This window comes from Excalfactoria chinensis, chromosome 7, assembly GCF_039878825.1.
Source record: "Excalfactoria chinensis isolate bCotChi1 chromosome 7, bCotChi1.hap2, whole genome shotgun sequence".
Classification (NCBI taxonomy): Eukaryota; Metazoa; Chordata; class Aves; order Galliformes; family Phasianidae; genus Excalfactoria; species Excalfactoria chinensis.
Genome location: NC_092831.1, coordinates 24304269 through 24323256, shown reverse-complemented (window position 1 = coordinate 24323256; position 18988 = coordinate 24304269). Strand labels below are relative to the sequence as shown.

Below are 18988 nucleotides of genomic sequence, written 5' to 3'. Positions count from 1 at the left end.
TATTTTTAAAGACAGAAATACAAGAATACAATCTGAAAGAAAAGGGGCAAGATATGATTACATCTCATTCCTCTCCTAGTTTACAGAAACTGTTTACAAAGCTCTAATCCTCCCACCCAAGACATCCGACTATTTCAGCATCACAACACAATAAATACTCATACTCACACATTACCAGCTTCTTCTGAAAGAGCTTCTACCCACAGTGTGGACAAAGCAAAAATATGGTGTGTTGAAAACTGAAGGCAAAGAAGAGGGAAATTTCACTGAGTACCAACTGATTCATTACCCCTGCCCCATGCTTTTTCTGAACATATATTTTCTTCTCCTACAATCTAAGGAAAATGGTATTACAGGCTCCTCATGCACACTTTCCTCTCTTAAAAAAAAGGCAACAGAAACCATGCCAACCACAGGGCAACACCAAACATACATTCAGAGAAAGCATTAGTAGGTAATTTCAAATTCCTTAGTCAGCATGAAAAAATATCACTTTGTGTTAAGAAATATTGTAGTGAATAGTGCAAAAAATTACTTCCACTGGACAAAGAATGAGTCACGTTGTTTGAAAGAAAGCTTTGTTCCTGGATGCAAGATAACTTACCTGAGCATGCACCAGAGCATCATTAAAGAGGATAAACCAGTTCACAGAGAATCTTCCAGCATGCTGTAGGGACAACCCCCTATTGCTGCTTTCACAGATTAAACGACGGTCTGGCTTCCGCAAAGAATCCTACAGGCAGAAATAGCCACAGAAGTTTACTTCTCACCGACTGTGATTTTTCATACTGTATTTCACAGGCCAAAATTCTCTAAAACTAGGTTACTTCAGCAACACAAGCCAGAAAAAAAAAAAATCTGCAACCAAGAGTAGCAGAGGTAACAGACAGAATACAAAGTTTACAGCAAGACATACCAGCTACCAACAGAATGACTGTTGCCATCATACCGTCATTTTCCCAGGAAATGTCTTCCAGAAGCTAAGCGTGTACTCTGCTTCCTTCCTTTTTCTGCCAAGATGGACAGCAAGGCTCTCATAACAAGAGCTAGAATCTTGTAGCTTCTGGTATTCTGGAGATGCCTAGGGCACAAAGCAAGACAGATCTGACAGAACTGCTGAGGGCCCGTACCAAAAACACTAACCAAGATGCAAGACATTTTATTAAATTAGCACCAAGTGTATGGCAGCTAATCTGGTTACTAACACAGACAGCAGAAGCTAGGTAATTTCCCTGCTCACGCATTCTCTTGGCGTGCCAGGAATTTTTAGACTGCAGAAGTACCATGAATGCTAAAAGCAGAATGATTAATATCACATGATTTACTTTCTCACAGCTTAACAAGTTTTAGCAGAAAAAAACGCTAATAACTTCAGGAGTAATGCTTCTAATAATCACATGGGGATGGACATAAAAGTAGCTTTTGTTCCTGGGTAGTCATCTATTCTTTAAATAGCACGCAGTTGTATACATCTAAATATACAGTAAATGTCTATCTAATTTTACATGTTGTTTTCAATAGAGTGCTAAAGCCAAGGATTGCTGCATTAACAATGCCAAATGGAACTGAAAAGCAATATAAAATCATCAAAATAACGCAATATAAAATTTCACTTCAGCACACAAGCCCTAGCAAGTTCTGTCAGGGTAACAAGATTCTACTTATGTGATCCTTGCAAGTGTGGCTTATGAACGTGCAAAGTATATGTGCATGATCTTTCCCTGTAGCAAACCTGAATCCAAGGTAGCTTCACTAAGGGCTAAGCTACTTCTAATTACCTGGCATCTGCTTCTCCCTGCTACTTCCAAGCCAAAAGTTTTGTGTGCATATTTTTTTGAGATTTAGACAACAAAGACACCTTACCACTTCAAAGCACGTGGCAAGCTTTAGCAAGGTTCTGGCATAATCATGAAGTCGTCCAAATGGCATGAAAAACAGAGCATTCAGAACATCCACTAGCTGCAGGCTTTCCTCGTTGTACTCAGACAGTTTCTGTAACAGCTCCTGATTTTTACTCAAGAAGTCTCTAAGTGATAGGACCGTTGTGGAACAGAGGAAGGAAAGAAGAATGACAGTAAGACATGAGTGATGTTTTGCATCATCCAGCACTGTACTAGCACAGAATGCACCTCTTTGGATTTTCGTAGAACAAAAATAACAAAGGCAAATGCATGCTACTTAGTAATCCGTTTCTAATTTAACTTAGGCAAGTATTGCAATAAAATCACATAGCACTCTACCAACCGCAACACAGGACTTCAGTTCTGCTCTCACAAGCTCAGTCATGCTGGCTGAAGAAAGCTGAATTAGTTGCCCCACTTGGAGAATAACTAATTGCCTTTTTACCCTCTCACACATGATCAGTAAAAGCGAAAATAAGTGGAACGTTTTAGCCTTGTCCTGGTTATTGTTAAGGTAGTGAGTTTCTACCAGTGTTGACTCATACAAGAAGGCCTGAATGAATCTTAACTTTGCTCCAGTACACTTTCCTAAATATAGCCAAATAATCTCTTCCCCACCCCTGTTATTCAAGAAAGCTAAACCGTTTTCCCCCTAACTAGAAAAATTACATCCTACCTCAAAGAAAGGCAGGAAATCTGTTCAATCCTCAGTCTGACTTCCAAGAGGGAGAACTAATCTAGTTCAGAGAAGAAGAGGGAAATGATTCTGAAGACAATGCATTAGCACACAAGACCAGGATTTCTTCATCAAAATAAAAACAAACCTGCGTTTCCCTCTCCTTCACAGTATCTGTGTGCACACGTGCTGGCACATGACATATCTGCATTAACACACATCCAGCTGGGAAGCATTTAGACCGCGAGGTGCAAGAAACAGGTGAGGCTGAGAAAGCAAGCCCCAGGGACAAAGAACCAGATCTGAGAATTGCACAGCGGGCTCCCTAGAATTCTACATGATTAATTTGATATGTGAAATGACATCTTATGTACCTTGTCCAGGTCTGCTAATGAGATTTAAGAACTCTCTTGTTCAATAAGCATTAAGGAGAGGCCTCTTTAGAGAAGACTGTATTTTTAATTGTAAATATAATTATTTAACTTAGTTTAAATTTACAGTTAAGTCAACCACTTAAATGGATAGCTCGCATTTGTGAAGTGCTTTGAGATCCTCACATGGAGGTCTCTCAATAGGAAAGCATCAAATAATAATGGTAAGTACATACATATTCTTACCTATATACTACATGCGTATATAACTAAACTTCCCTCTGAAGCTAGCTAGCTTAAAAGTTAAGACTACTACTGCATCTGTTTATCTTCTGGAATACCCAGAAAAGACACCGACATGATTAACCATTCACTGAGACAGTATTCCCTGCAAAAACACAATCGTTATCAAGAAAGATGTTCTTGACTTCCCTTTACTGGTAAGGGCCAAAACTTGTATCACACCCGATCCCTGAAGTCTCAGAACCCTTCAAAATTGTGGTTCACCTGGTTGCAGTAGGCAAAGCTGTGATACTGAACACTGCCAACCAGTGTGAAGAATCTGGTACACATAATTACAGCATCCAGAACTTGTTACTGCTAACAATAAATAAGTTTATACTTGTACTCGGATTTCCTGCACGTCACCCTAAGAATCCTGACCATTGTGGAAAGATTCTCAATGTCTCCTTGCAGTGCTATTTTGTATTCAGTCATTGACACTGGTCCTCAGGTGCAGCAAATTCCCTGTGTTAGATACCCCAATATTTCAGAGAACATCTGAAATACCATTGCTTATGCTGCATTGCTACATTCAAAGTGTATCATAATCAGCTGTAACAAAATCATGTCCAGATGAGACTTTAGGAAGGAATGAAAACTAGCAATTCTTCTGGGATCAGTTAAAAAAACAGAACAAAGCCACCCTCCTGCATTACAACAATTAACTCACAACGTTAGAATGAAAGTTGAACTTCATTACTTCAGCTCCTAGGCAAAAATATCATTTAACCGAGAAAAGACTGCATTGTAAGATCTAAAAGCACAACTCCCTCTTCTTAAAAGCATCTCTACAATAAATAAAATATCTCTGTTGCAGAAGTAGCTTGCTGTTCTCCCAATTGCTTAGAGAGCTTCCATATACTTACAAGAATATAAACATAAAAGAATTTAAGCTAAACTGAATTCACAATATCTACACTCACTGACTCTTAAAGAAACATTTACTGTTCTGTGTATTCTAGGGAACAACACCTGAAAGCATCAAATACTGACAAATATTGAATAGATAATGAAAACTTAACCTCACACCTAAGCTTTCAGAAATTACTTGAAATCCACTTAGGCTTCTTCCAAAGAATTTGCCATCATTTATTATCTTTTTCATCCTCTCTCCACACCTTGATGTTACAGCAATTGAGCTAATTAAGCAGTATTTTAACATGAATTGTCATCTTAGTTGAAAGGGAGAAAACTTTTCTTCATCTAATGGAAGATTAATTAATGTACTCAAATATGCTGAGGCAATGTCACCACGTGCTCATTGCAATACACACAAAGGCACACACATACTTTAGAACATTCTTTACAAGCTGACCAAAAGCTCCACGTAATGGTAAAAGTTTGCTTACATTGCAGGCTTAGCGAGAAGCATAAATCCTCCCATTACCAGGAAATTTGTTATTGAAGTACAATATCTAAAATGGTAGAGAAAAGGAAACCTTTAGTTCCAAATTAAGAACAATCCTGGAAATAGTGTCTGTTGTAGTTTCCGACAGCACACCAGCAAGATCTGCATTGTATTACCTGCTACACAAGTAATCAAAAGTCTAAGGGCTTGAGAAAATACCAAATACCAAAACACTCTGTTAGCAGAACACTGAGCATTCACTTTCCACATGAAGGATAGGATATGCATAGGTTTGATACCATACACAGACAAATATGTAAAGAACTAAGAAAATAAAGGGGAAGAGCAGAAGCCATGCAAATAGCAAAGAACAGATATTAGACATTGCAGTGTTTGAAAGGAAAGAAGTTCTCATTATTACTAGAATTTCTAATTCCAGATATCCAGGTTAAAAGGAAAACTGCAGTCAGAACATGGATGAAGTAGAGAAAATCCTTGGTCACCCATTTGATAAGTAGAAATGGAAAGCTTGTTTCAGGGTGATATGGCTTAATTTTATCGCAGACCCAGTAGAAACGACAACTCGTATTTAAGAGAATGGGCAACTAATCGTGCATTCAGAAAGCTACTGCAGAACAAGAGAAGCTTTTGAGTTTACACCCACAAAATTTTGTTCCATCAGGGATTTTTAGATATTAGACAGACTACATTCAGACAGGGTATTTTTAGACTCTTTTCTCTTAAGCCAATATTTTTTACAAAGCCCATAGATCCTAAGCTTGAGATTTCTGCAACACATTTGGATGAAGTTATCCAACAAATGCAGAACTTATTGAGGAGAAAGACAGCAAACAATTCAACTGCATAGACTTCCCCTCCAAGAATACTTAAGAAAACAATAGTAATAAAGATAATTCAGACCAAAGCTTGAGCACTAATGCAGCTCTGTCTTCTAGGTGTAAGGTCAGCTATTAGCAGATACCAGAGAAAAGAACTGGTCTTCTGGGAAACAGTTTAGTTAATGACTTCTCAAAAGACATTTGGTAACCACAGTATATTCCAAAGGTACTTTTACCTAGTGGTCAAGTAATAGCAACCGCAAAGCATGACATATTTGTTACTTAATTGTTAAAGACATCCTAAAATAAGGCAGTACTGTTCTACATTCAGCAATGAATTAAGTGTTTGTACAGAGTTTTACATCCCTAATGCACTCCTAACACCAAAATTGTCCAACGTGCACACCAACAAAGTTTGAAATACAAAACTCACTACAAAATGAACTAGCTTGCAAAAAAACTCCACATGAAATTTAAATCACAAGAATGTAACTTGAACTATAGTTTCTTATATAACCTCTCTTAGGATCTATTTTCTCCTGATGCATGGCTTGCTGTGGTTAGTAGATTAAGCCTGCAGACACTCAAGATGAGAATCAGACACTTACTCAGTGTAACTATCCAAAAAGAGACTGGAATGCTTCAAGATGGCCAAACTCCTGGCTTCTTTAACTCCATGAAGAAAGCTAGTTAAAGAAGCTCCATGTTGACCGATGAGATAGCACAGCTTGCTGAACCTGCTTGCCATTTCTTGCAACAACTGGATTGTATTTGCACTGCCCAAATTATCTGCAATAAATAAGAAATTTAGCTTACATTACAATATTAGAATACCCATTAATAAAAGAGAATTACCCCAGTATGCTGTTTGGATGTTATATCAGCCCATTTCACTTCCTGACAACATCAACCATAATCAGGAATTCAATGATTTTACATCACATAATGGTTCAAACAATTATTTCAGATGAAACAGTTTGGAAAGCACAAATACCAGTAACACTGTGTGGATATCAAACTGCAGCTGTGTTTCAATAGTTGAATCAAACGAGGGACAGGAAAACAATCTTGGCTCTAATTTAAAAATATATAACGACGTAAATCTTGCATGAAGTACTTTACTGTAGAACACAGAGTAAATTATATCAAAGAAATTAGTAAAAAGTTTTTACCTAAACCTAGAAGGGGTCTAAGAACCTGAGATTTGATCTCACTCAGTCTGAAATAAAACCTTCTCTCAGTAGAAGCCAACTCATGCAAACTGGCAATATATCCCATTATGTTTTTGTCTACCAAGACCAAACAGTTGTCTCCACCAGCTATCACATTGCTTATATATCCTATCTGAAAGACAAAACAACAACAAAAAAACAGCTAACATTTGAAAGTAAAAATAAATAAAAATTAGGATGATACAGAATAAAGGCTATTGTCATTAGCATCAAGCGTCGCTGCAGGCAGTTAATAATTAAGGTCAAGCAGTCCATTCAATGGCTTGATACAAAATTAATAATGTAGGAGAAACATTTAAAGTTGATGTTGTTCATTACACTACTAATAAAAAAATAAAAAAACTTTTCAAGCAACATTCATTGTTTATTTAAGAGACGATGACATTAAGTTTAGCCTCTTTAGAATATGCCTATGCATACAATGTTGATACCAACACAAGACCACATCAGCTATTTTTCCCTATTAATTAGGAACAGAGGATAACACAAGTTTAATGCAACTGTGCTCTGAACTACAGTACATTCTCAATCTGAAAGACAAACTTATTGATAAGAGCAATATGACAGTATTAACAAACTGGGCTAACACTAATATCTGCACCAACACCACTTGCAACTCAGTTTTTGGAGAAAAAACTCTAAGGTCAGCATGTGTATCACTAATGCACTGTGGTTCCTCACTAGTTCTAGTTCATACACAATACTATATCATAACTCAGTGTTTGAACTCCACTTCCCTTTTCTTTTTTTGGTTAAAAAGGATTCCTTAGAAATACACACATATGCATATTGGGTTTGTTCGTATGTATAAATCCATCCCACTTCAAAACCTCTCTCCTATTGCTTTTCTGCTAGATTGAGGGATGAAGGATTGAGACCCAGATTAGCTGAGACAAAAGAGCAGCCCTCTTCCCAAAGCATCTCCTTTTTACTACCTTAAACTCAAATTAGCCTGAACAATACAAAGAGATTGCAAAGACATGGGATCAGAGTACACACTCCCTCACCTCAAGCCAATTTCTTGGTAGCTACAGTGAGATTCAGTTAGAATCAGAGTGATTTGTACTACCTTAAAGGAAATGTCACTCACCTTACTACAGGATAGTAACAAAACTGGACTCTTACTACAATTATTTTCACTCAAATTTTTATCTGTTGTTGTCTCTTGACCACAATAATATAATCCAGGTTGGAAGTCTTCCTCATCTGCTAAGAAGAGAGAATAATCTGATCCTGCTGCTGTACTCCAAACACCATCACCACACACCTGAAATTCACAAAGAAGAAGAATGAGAAGTCATCTCCAACTGGAAGGAGAGTACGTACAGCTTATAGACACGTATGCAAGTAATACACCTGATAACAAGCTAGCGTATTACAATAACTGGTAATTTTTTAACATCAGCATTTTATAACAAGTGCATTTTCCATTCTTTACTGAAAATTCTCTCCACTCTTCATTCTAATGGCTGCTTCTTTTAACCTCTAGATTATAAACCAATTTTTATTTTTAGGTGGCTATCAACTGAGTTTGATGAAACTCCTCTCCATTTGGCTGTGAAATAGATAATTACTGGAGAAAACTAACATTCTGTACATGAATTTGCATTTGGCCTAACCAGAAAAACTCTGCAGCTAGTTTTCTGGTGCTTACGTGTCTTAGTGGAAAACTGGCAAGGATCTGGTCTGCAAGGCAGGTTTGGTAAGGAGACAAAACAGTCATGTCTCAAAGTATTAGAACTTTAAAGCAGCCAAAAAGAGTGGAAGTACACATATGAAGGATTTCTTGGATACCTTTTTCAAAAGATTATCTAAGCACAACAATCACTGCGTAAACCAAAGGAATCAAAGACTCTGCTACTACGTAGCATGCAGATCTAGGAAGGTCATTTTTTAGAAATTACTTTGCATTCACTTTTGTAGGAAGAGAAAAAAAACAGAAAGCAAAATACCTTCGCAAGTCGAGGGACTGTTGTTGGGGAGCTTGTGTGACCAAGCTGACCAAAGATATTGCTGCCCCACGAATACACCTGTAAGAAACAGCTTTATATCAGTATTTAACAACCAATATACACAGATGAAATCTGAATTGTAGTCACACAATGCATTGAGTGTGCAAATACAAATCAAAGGTATACAGTGCATGTACTAAGCTCTTCACTAACTTTAGGTGTCTTTCTGAATGTGAGAAGACATTTTGAATAAAAATATAAATGCAACAGGTCATTCCAGTCTCCGGACATAATATTGATGGCCCATAGAGAACTTAAATACAATCACAGTTTCATGAGGCACGCCGCTTCCAAGTCTCCTTCCACAAACAGAAACCAGAACTTACAAGAAACACAAACCTAGAAAGCATTCAACATGACAGTAATTGATAACAGCAATAAATGATCCAGTAACAAGTACCTGGGATTTGGCAGTGAGTGCTAAGGAATGATGACCGCCAGCAGAGAGCTGAATCACTTCTTTACCATCTAAGCTCTTCACACATAGTGGCTGAAGCCTGTCAGTTTCCAGAACCCATAAAAAAAAGAGGTTAAAAACAAAAAAAAGTTCTTTATTCCCCTTACCCCACTCCCACAGAACATTAGAAAAAACAAACATATATTAAATCTTTTGGCAATAAACCAGCTTAGTGACAAAGGCCATATGGCGCAAAAGTAGACAAATGTCGCCCTAGTGTGGGCGACACAGTCAAAATATCACCAGAACTCCCAGTAATTGCATGGGAAAAATTCTAACTAACTGAAGCTCAGTAACAATACAGCATGAGACATGTTTCGTGGAAGAACTTAAGTCAGAACACCTCAAAAAACAAGAACAATGCAAGGTAGGTGACCACAATTAAATTGGATACTGAAGATTTTCCTAGTGACTGAATAAAGAAACATTTATCCAAAATCTCACCTTGGTAGAACATCACCATGTCCCAGCTGTCCATCCTTCCCTCTTCCCCAGCTCCATACCTCTGTTCTTAGAGATGGTAAAAGAGCATCTGCCTCACCACTGTAGGTTGGAGTCAGAGCTACAGTCCTCATTTTTGCCCGTCCTACCTTCCGCAAGAGCCTAGGAGAAACTGAAAACATGCCAAGAGAAAAAAAAATTAGCTCAATTTTAAGTACATCACTTTCACAGACGTGTTACTCAGTATTATGCAAAAATTGAGGCTTTTTCTAGGAGTCTTAATTAAGATTAAGAGCAAAGGCAGATGTGCAAGAAGATAGGTTACTGACAAGAAATAAGCGTATGGGCTAAAAGCAGATGGATCCCAAATAATTTTTACCAGCTAGCAAAGTTAACAGGCATATGAGAAGAACACAGTGACACTGAAGCAAATGTGCCAAAACAAACTTTATGTAAAATAAGTATACTTTTTAGGAAAGTATACACTTGCAGCAAACAGAAATAATCTAATCCCTAAAATTTCTCCACAGATACAAGACTGATACAGGAGTAAGCTGCATAACCACATTAGAATTACATTCAGAGTAATTAATATCACAGAAGCCTGTGGTGGAAAAACATCACCAGCTTTGAATACTGGTGGTGAGAACTGGAATACCTCAAAAACCATTGCTCAAAAGCATCACAGCACAGCAGGGATCAGAGACCACAGATATTTCATCTGCTACACAATCTGCGTAGACAGTCACTTTGCAAGATGATGCTTAGACTAACACAATGGGCCCATCTGATGAATAACTGTACATTCAGTAAATACCTCATTTTCAGTCATATTCATGCATGTTACTATGACTTTTCAAGTCTTTTTTCCCTTTTTTACCTTGTGATAACAGGCCAGGCAGGGAAAGCCTTCGACTTCCTCCTTCTGATTCCTCCTCCCTAATATCTACTAAACTGGAACTCTTCTTCCCCTGCATTGATTCCAGTTTGACCTGCTCTTCTCGACTGTCTTTCAGAGTTTCAGGCCCCATGGAACCACTGCCAGTCTGAGGGCTTGGTTCATTTGAAGGTGTGCCATAGAAGTTCATTACTTTCTTCAGAGACAACGCTCCAGCTTCGTATGTAGCAGCTACTCTCACACCAACTGCTGATGCACAAGAGGCCACCAGGCTGTTTAAGGCAGAAGCACTTGTACCTGGAGGACCAGGGATACAAGCACCAACTTGTTCTCCTTGAGAAGGCTAAAGCAAAAAAGCAACAGTCAAATATTATAAAGACAGCATGTAACAGTGAGCTGATTTTAATCAAACTAAGAGCTATATTGAACAAGACATTATAAGACAGGTTTTTTTAAATACTCTGGTGTAAACTACTACTGATCCTTGGAATCACAGGTTAAGACTGAGCACCATTTCAATGGACACGACCAAAACCACCCCCAAGTGTCTTCTGCACTTGCCACATGAACTATTCTGCTATAACATCAATATAGTACACTTGAACTATTTTCTGTATCACTCAAAACAGAATAGTACTTCTGTAATTACTACCCCTGTTTATCCATTCATGCCACCTTTAGCTGATTAATATTATCAATAGCTTTTTATTCATTGTTTTAACATCAAGAAATTAAACAGATTTGTGAAGAATCTATTTCATGCAAAGTGAAGGAAGTTTTACCTTGAAGGTAAATTTGACAATTTCCACACAAGTGTGAAACCCATTCAACATAGAAGGGCTAGAGTAGAAAACAGCAAATAAACTTGCTTGCTTTTGATACTGTGGAGCACGAAGAGTTAAGACTATAGCACCGCCACCACTACTTACATCAAAGGGTTACAACCCAACAAGGACGGGTGGCAAAATCTCTTCCACTTCAAAGCTGAGAGCCACTGAGTGATGAACCACGGCCCCATTAAATTATCTCATTTGTGATAAGAGCAACATCAAGCGTAACACATATAACAGGAGTTGCAGCACATTCAGAGCAAGCTGCTGGCTACCAACCTGCTCAGATTCTGTGCAGACATTTTTCTCCAGGCTCTCATTTAATGTGTGATCAGATAAACTGATTAAGTACTCCTTCACTTCTTTTTTGTCAGTACACAGAATATTTCCAGGGCAAGAAATTCCACTGTCTTCCTGTCCATTGTTGCTAGAAAGTAAACTTGCTCCATCAGATCCTAAAGCAACCAGCGCGTGTTCTTCCCCAAGAGGTTTCTTACAGTCTTCACTCTGGCTACCTGTTACACTCTTTCCTTCCAGGTTTTCCAATGAAGAACAGAAGGCATGGTTTTCTGTTTGTTTATCAGCCAATGCTACACCCAGTGGGCAACAGTGACTATCAGAAATTATTACATGATCTTCCTTGTCCGTCATGGTAATGAGGAGTTGACTGCAATGATTGCACCTCTCTGGAATAGGCTTCATCTCCTGCACAGGGAGACACTGTACCAGCGCCAGGCTGTGGTAGGCTCCACAAGCAATCTGGAGCACAACACGTCCTGCCAGGTGCTCTACCTTCTGTGGCTTTGTCACAGGGAAAGTTGTTGTTATAAGACCCAGCTGGCAGCCGCTCCCCCAAGCCCATATCTCTCTGCTTAGTGATAGTGCTAGTGTGTGTTCTTCTCCACATGCTAGCTGCAAAATCCTTACTGATAGCAGAGGACTGGTTTCAGAATCAGAAATACTGATAGGCTGTGGTTCTGGCACATACGGTTGATTAGCAACTGCACACTGCCCAGAAGAATTGTTCCCCCACATGTACACCACACCACCTTCTGTCACAGCTCCATTATGGAAGCTGCCAGCTGCCACTGTAATAACATGCTGCCCCAGCAAGGTATTTTCTAAAATGGGACTATTAGCACAGAACTCCTGTGGTCCTGATCTCCAGGGCAGTTTCCCAAAACTGTAGACCTCACCACCTATTAAAAAGAAAAAAAAGAAGAGTCACAATTCTAATGAAGTTAAATCAACACAGCAACTTGAGAAAGCATTATGCTAAATATCAATTTTTAGCTTAATCCCATCTCAGCAAAACTGCAGTAATTGATATAGCAAGACCACTGTTTGCTCTCCACTACTGCTAAGTTCTATGCCCCTTTTAATAGGAAAACAAGGCTGCTAGAAATCCAGAGAACTTCTTACTGTAATGTCTTTTCTCAATGGAATATACTGCATAAACATCATTTTGAGTTAAGACAGTTCAGACTATGATACCACATCCAAATGGAACATCCAGAGCCATCACAAAACAAACAGGAAAGAAAACACTAAGCTCTACTCCAACATGGTTTTAAGGCATTTATAACTAAAAAGGAAATGCTGGCAACATTAAAAAACACCTTGAAAGTTGTACGTGAGACTTGCAGATGTAATCAATGAAACATTCTAAAAGAAAGGTTGGCGATAGTTCAAGTTTGCTGCAGATACAAATCTTAAGCATAATTACTACCTTCTGTTAGAAGTAAGCCGTGATTTGTACCAAGGGCTGCTTGCAGTACAGTCTTTCCACAGAGGCCTGGAAGCCTTTCTGGAGTTATAGAGCAGGAACCAGCCCTCCAGGTATAGACCAGGCCTCTTTCTTTGGCTCCCTCTGCCTCTTCTGAGCTACAAAAGATTGAAGGAAGCACAGAATGGGCTTGAAATTTTCTGTGGTACTGCAATAGCACAAAAGCTTGCTTTTCACATATATTTCACATATATATATGTATATAAGGAAAAACTTACAAGTTCATATATTAGTTTTAAATTCAGGATACCAACAGATCTCATTTACAATTTGGTAATCTTAAATTAAATGCTACTTAAATTAAAAACAAAAATCTTTTAATTGAGTTCATTAGCTTTTCATTTTTCCTTTACTGCCCTCAAAGAAAATGTTACCAGCAACCTTAAATACATTTATTAGCATGCAGTACAACTAGTTACATCTTGTACTTGTTGCTCACAGCAAGGAGACAAAATCCACGCACAACTTCACCACTGTGGGTACGCTGGGGGAAGTAGTTGTGTCAGTTCTTCTAGCAACTCTGTTCCTGTCTACAGTGAGATTTACATGAATTCTTTCCACATTAGAAAACAGAAGGAATACTTCTGGATTGTTAGGTTTCACTCACATTTTGTACTATTTAAACTGGGGAAATTTAGATGTAGAAGAAAAAGACATTCTAGATTTTTCAATTCTTAGTGATTTTCTCAGGTTCAAACGAACCAGTCATCTATATCAACTGGAGCAAGAAAAAGAAACAAGCCTGAAACATGAAGAATCTGGGCTCACAGATATGACTGCAGCTACCCAAAGGTTTTTTTAACACTTCCACTCCAGTTTAAATGCTCAGCCAGCAACTTTTCCCATTCAGCAAAAAAAATTCTCTGAACTTTGACAGCAAGCACACTTTTAGTAAACTATGAAGTCACTTCGTATTCTTAATAAAAGTCTTTTCAAACATCAGTAGGTATTTCCATATTAAATTGCTTTCTTCAGATATTCAAATTCATATACAATAGATGCTTCACCACCCTGCAGGAAAAGTAGGCTTAGCTCTTTCTTTGGCAACTGTCAAGTCAGTTACTGCCTACGTAAAACAGTTCTTGCAGCTTTGCATGAACCTGAAGTTAAATACAAAAAGGTAACGAAAGAACTTCGGTAAAGTAGCAATGTTTGAGTAAACCAAAAAGCATAAAATAACACACATAATCCATTGCTGAAGCAAACTCAGCAGAAGGAAGTCTGGGAGGCTACACCGTGGACAACTTCTAACACCCAAGAAGCACATTCAAAAGCCATAAACTCTATTAAAGAAGGTCACTGATTTTTTCTAAACTAAGATCTGCTCACTGTGGTGCATCAGCCAAACAAAACCTTTGCAGTCTGCCTTTGAAATGTTTAAACTGAGAGTAACTAGCACAAGACTGAATTACATCTCTCAGCTTCAGTGCCTATCCTCAACCTCTTCTTCCATATAAAGAAGAAAAAAACTCTATGTTGATGAACAAGAACTATTCTGTGATTCAGATACGTAATATAGCACAAATGACACACATAATATTAAAATGCAGAGTCCATCCTGCATTTTAGATGCGGAGAACTTGAGTTTAGAAGAAAAATACATTTAAAAAGAACTAAGTAACAAAGGCTGAAAAAAGAGGTTAGGGATTTGATGATCCCCAGAGCTCCCTTCTAAACCCCACGATTCTGTGATTGTGTGAAAAATCTAACATCACAGTTAGGGTACCTGGCTAGAAATAAGATCATGGATTCTATTGAGATCAACAAAGCACATATTACAGTGTTGTGTTCTTCGACAAGAGAGCTTTTGTCAGCATACCGTGCATTCAATTTACTTTACAGTCTTATACCTCAGATTTTATTTATTGATAACACTTAGATCATTGGGTGGATACTTATATCCCAGAATTTATTACAAGATGCTAATTTTCCATCTCAGGAAAAAAGGATTTTACTGTTCAACTGGCAATATTACTTTTAAGTTCCCACAAGGTTCAATAAATAACTGACAAAGAATTATCTGTTTTAATAAGTTGACTCTTCCAGACATAAGTGAAACTTAAAGCTATGATACACTTTGCTTCTTCACCTTAGGTTACACACGGAGTATGCTGACATTACTCAGTAGTTTCACAGAGCAGTCATTGGCTGGCACATTTGTGGGAGCCTCTGTGGCTCTACCTAGCTGCTCACTCATTCTCACCTTCTTTCCTGTGAGTCCATCTGTCAGTGGCAGCACTCCATCACCATCAAATCATCTCTTTCAAAAGGAGCAGTCTCTCCACAAACTGTAAAACAAAACAAAAAAATACACAGCTATTTAATTGCAAATAATATTAAGCTGACATAATAATATTAGTCCCAGAACCTCAATAAACAAGAAGCAAAGTGTTAGATCCCACATGTAAAATCAATAATCACTTCCACAACACAAGGATGGTTTGGTTTACTGACACAGAGCTGGCAGACAAAGCTAAGCAGTCAGACTTGTTCTACCTACTCCTCTCACACTAGGCCCATTGTAAGGGCAGACTGATCAAAATCTAGTTCAAAGGCAGAAAAACTCTCAAATTCTCTGCGCACACAAAAAAAATATTAAAGCAGAATAATTGATTTGTTTTCAGTTTAAGGATCCTATGCTTAAACAAAACGTGCAAGGGAAATATATTTATATGAACAGATAACAGGAATTCAATTCTTAATCCTGAATCAAGCACATTATCATATGTAACAGAGCACAATTCTATTAAAGCCTACACAGGAATGCAGAAAACCAATGGAAGAATTCAAAACATTTCCTCACAGAGCCTGGTAGCAGACTAGCTATATGATGAGACCACAGAAGCCAATGAGGAAAAAGCAGTTGCTCTATTTAATGCTTTTATCCTTTTCCATTTTGAACTTTGGAAGTTTACGCTCACACCTTTCCACCTTCCCAAAGATGCCTTTGCATTACTTGTCTTGTAAGAGAGGGAACATCACAGAGAACATTTGTTTCTTATAATCTGTTGGGTAGAGAGAGAACTGTATCTCTCCCTCAGTGCACTGCCTGACTAAATGCAGACCTCAAAATGTTAATTCCATTAAGGAACACATGTGACCACATTTACTGAAAGAAGTTTCAGACAAACTTTTACAGCCATTTTGTCTCATCTCAGTACAGCTGCTGTCTGAGATCTGCTGTAACAAAAACAGGACAATATTTTAATGTAACGGCCTTTTAGTACAGCTCATCTCCAAAGAAAAAACTAATCTAGAACATTTAACCCTTTATATAGAGAAGACAGACAAAGTATGTCCAGTCTTGATCACAAGAGATAACATACACAAAGCTGTAAACTACTCATAGAAAAGTTTCAATTCACAGTCAGAAAAAAATGCTCATCGTGGTGACAAATAAGTGAAATAACTCCTCCAAATTCCAGCACTTCCCAGCAATAGGCTGCTCTGAATAATGAGGTACCAGGCAGACCTTCAAAGACAGACCACCAAGCAAATGGTTTTGTTACACCAGATACAGGACACCAAAATAGTGATTTGGGCTTCTGAATTGGCAAAGAGCAGACAAGAGTCACAAAAATATACAACAAAATACAAAACTAAAATAAATAAATAAACAAATCAATATGACAAAATAGCACTGCAGTGAGCCACGTGTACTTTGCTCTTAAAAAAAACAAACAAACCACTATTTCAGACCAGACTTTCTAGGAACAGAAAGAGTTGCATTTATCATCAGAAAAATACTGCTTTCAAGGCATTTCTTCCTCAACAACAAGAACAACCAACCAAACCCACTGTCATGGTTTTGCAATGTTGTAATTTTGCTATCAGTATTCCACATCATAACATCATGTTAAGCATGGATAATTTTGACGAATCTGCTGCTCACAAAAGAAGACTGAATGTCCCAGGGAGCACCACGGTCAGTCATATGACCAGGACTATATAATCTCACTTCAGTGCTGGACTCGCTCTCTTGGATCCTGCCAGCCAGGGGGAGAGCCGTGTGGGAGCGTTCCAGCCGTTTCGCCTAGAGTTACAGTAGGCCTCTTGGTTTCGGGACTCACTCTCTCTTATTTTATTTGATTCGTTAGCCTTAATTCCAATTATAATGCATTATATTGTGTTATTCTGTATTCCGATATAGCATTTAGTAAAATAGTGTGCCTCCTTAGATCGTTGCCGCTGTATTTATTTTCTCTTTCTCTGTTTTCTTTTCCTTTTGGGATAGTGGCCCTGCAGGCCGTCTATACCCCTGTCATTGGTGCCGGTAGATTTTAGGGTAACCTGTGACATTATTGGTGGAGAATGCGGGCAGATTGCCAGCAAAAGTGGGCATAATTTGGGCAAAAGTAGGCAAAAACTGCAAAAGCTGCTGTTTTTCCTGCTGTTCTTTTAGCTTTTACAGAGCTACGAGTTTTTTTTTGTTAAGGAGTTATCTAAAGTTTACGTTTCTGCACCTGGGAGCTTGACCTTGAAAGTCCAGGCAGACGGCCAATACCCCAGAATATTTTGTAAACTTTTAGCTCTGCTATCTCGTTATTGAAGAGAGAGAAAAAATTGTGTGCTCTGTTAAAACTGCTTGTAAAACTGCTTTTCAGGGGACTGCATGCTCCTCGTCCCTTCCCTGAATCCATTTTGCAGTTTTTGAACGCCCATTTGACCACACTGTTAATTTCCCTGAACATACTGTTGGTTATTTTATTCATCTCACTCAGTATCTGGATTTATAACATTCTGAGGAAGTCTTCCCCAGAACCAGAGAATACTGAGTGGCAGGGAGTGTGGAGAGGCTTTGAGGAGACTTTAAAAAGACAGACATCTTCAGTGTCATGGAGCTTTACTCCTGAACACTTGAAGAATCCCGAGAGTTTGATTGCATATTTGAGGCAGGAATGTTGCGGCACAGGCAGATCTCAGGAGGCACAAATGATTTGGGACCTGGCTAATGCTTATTGGGCCTTATTCAATTTTGAAGCTGAGAGAGAGAGTCTCAGAGCTGAGATGGAGAGTCTCAGAGCTGAGAGAAATGACCTCCTATATCAGCGTGACACCCTCCGGTCCGAACTTGATGCTTTCTGGTCCAGGCAAGATGCACCCCAGTCTGAGCGAGACGCCTTTTGGTCTGAACGAGATGCCCTCTGGTCCAAGCGTGACACTCTCCAGTCCGAGTGTGACACTCTCCAGTCTGGACACGACACTCTCCAGTCCAAGTGCAACACTCTCCAGTCCGAGTGCAGTGCCCTCCAGTCTGAGCACGACGCCCTCCAGTCCGAGTGTAACAACCTCCGGTCAGAGCAAGGCTCCTTCCCGAGCCCAGGCGAGGCATACTGTAGCGGAGCAGCGCAACCCCAAGCAGACGACATCGGTCTCGGCTCCCCTGGTGGGTCTGTTCCGTATCTGGAAGGGGTTGGTGCGCTTCCGGGCTGAGCAGGCGCCTGCTGCTATGGCCACGGAGCAGGAGGCCGCGCTGCCCCTGGTCCAGCCCGCTGGAGGCCCGGCCATCCAGCATGAGGGGTGGCCTTAGATGTGGCTGAACGGGAGAGGTGGCCAATGCTTTATCTTTATACTGACTCATGGATGGTGGAAAATGCCTTATGGGGGTGGTTGCAGCAGTGGGAACAAAACAACTGGCAACGACGAAGAGGTAAACCTATTTGGGCTGCTGAACTGTGTTTTGCTGCCCAAATAAGAAACATTGTTGTAAAGGTGCGCCATGTAGATGCTCACGTGCCTAAGAGTAAGGCTACTGAAGAACATCAAAATAACCATCAGGTCGATCGAGCTGCCAAAATTGAGGTGGCTCAAATAGACTTGGACTGGCAGAACAAGACTGAATTATTCCTAGCTCGGTGGGCCCATGAGACCTCAGGCCATCAAGCAAGAGATGCAACATAGAAGTGGGCCAGAGA

General features: G+C 39.1%; 1 protein-coding gene across 3 annotated transcripts in view; it reads right to left on the bottom strand.

Moving 5' to 3' along the window:
- The window catches only part of ALS2 (alsin Rho guanine nucleotide exchange factor ALS2), a 78692-nt gene that overhangs the window by 16295 nt on the left and 43409 nt on the right, over nucleotides 1-18988 (bottom strand). For all 3 annotated transcript variants that reach the window (XM_072341741.1, XM_072341740.1, XM_072341742.1), the window contains 15 exons: nucleotides 15277-15361; nucleotides 13017-13171; nucleotides 11567-12486; nucleotides 10440-10800; nucleotides 9563-9731; nucleotides 9062-9158; nucleotides 8602-8679; nucleotides 7740-7916; nucleotides 6590-6761; nucleotides 6026-6206; nucleotides 4580-4645; nucleotides 1864-2026; nucleotides 950-1081; nucleotides 605-733; nucleotides 169-239 (listed from right to left, as the gene is read on the bottom strand). In XM_072341741.1, coding sequence (XP_072197842.1) covers nucleotides 169-239; nucleotides 605-733; nucleotides 950-1081; nucleotides 1864-2026; nucleotides 4580-4645; nucleotides 6026-6206; nucleotides 6590-6761; nucleotides 7740-7916; nucleotides 8602-8679; nucleotides 9062-9158; nucleotides 9563-9731; nucleotides 10440-10800; nucleotides 11567-12486; nucleotides 13017-13171; nucleotides 15277-15296 — 2891 coding nt within the window. In that variant the 5' untranslated portion in view covers nucleotides 15297-15361. The remainder of the gene's footprint in view (nucleotides 1-168; nucleotides 240-604; nucleotides 734-949; nucleotides 1082-1863; nucleotides 2027-4579; nucleotides 4646-6025; nucleotides 6207-6589; nucleotides 6762-7739; nucleotides 7917-8601; nucleotides 8680-9061; nucleotides 9159-9562; nucleotides 9732-10439; nucleotides 10801-11566; nucleotides 12487-13016; nucleotides 13172-15276; nucleotides 15362-18988) is intronic.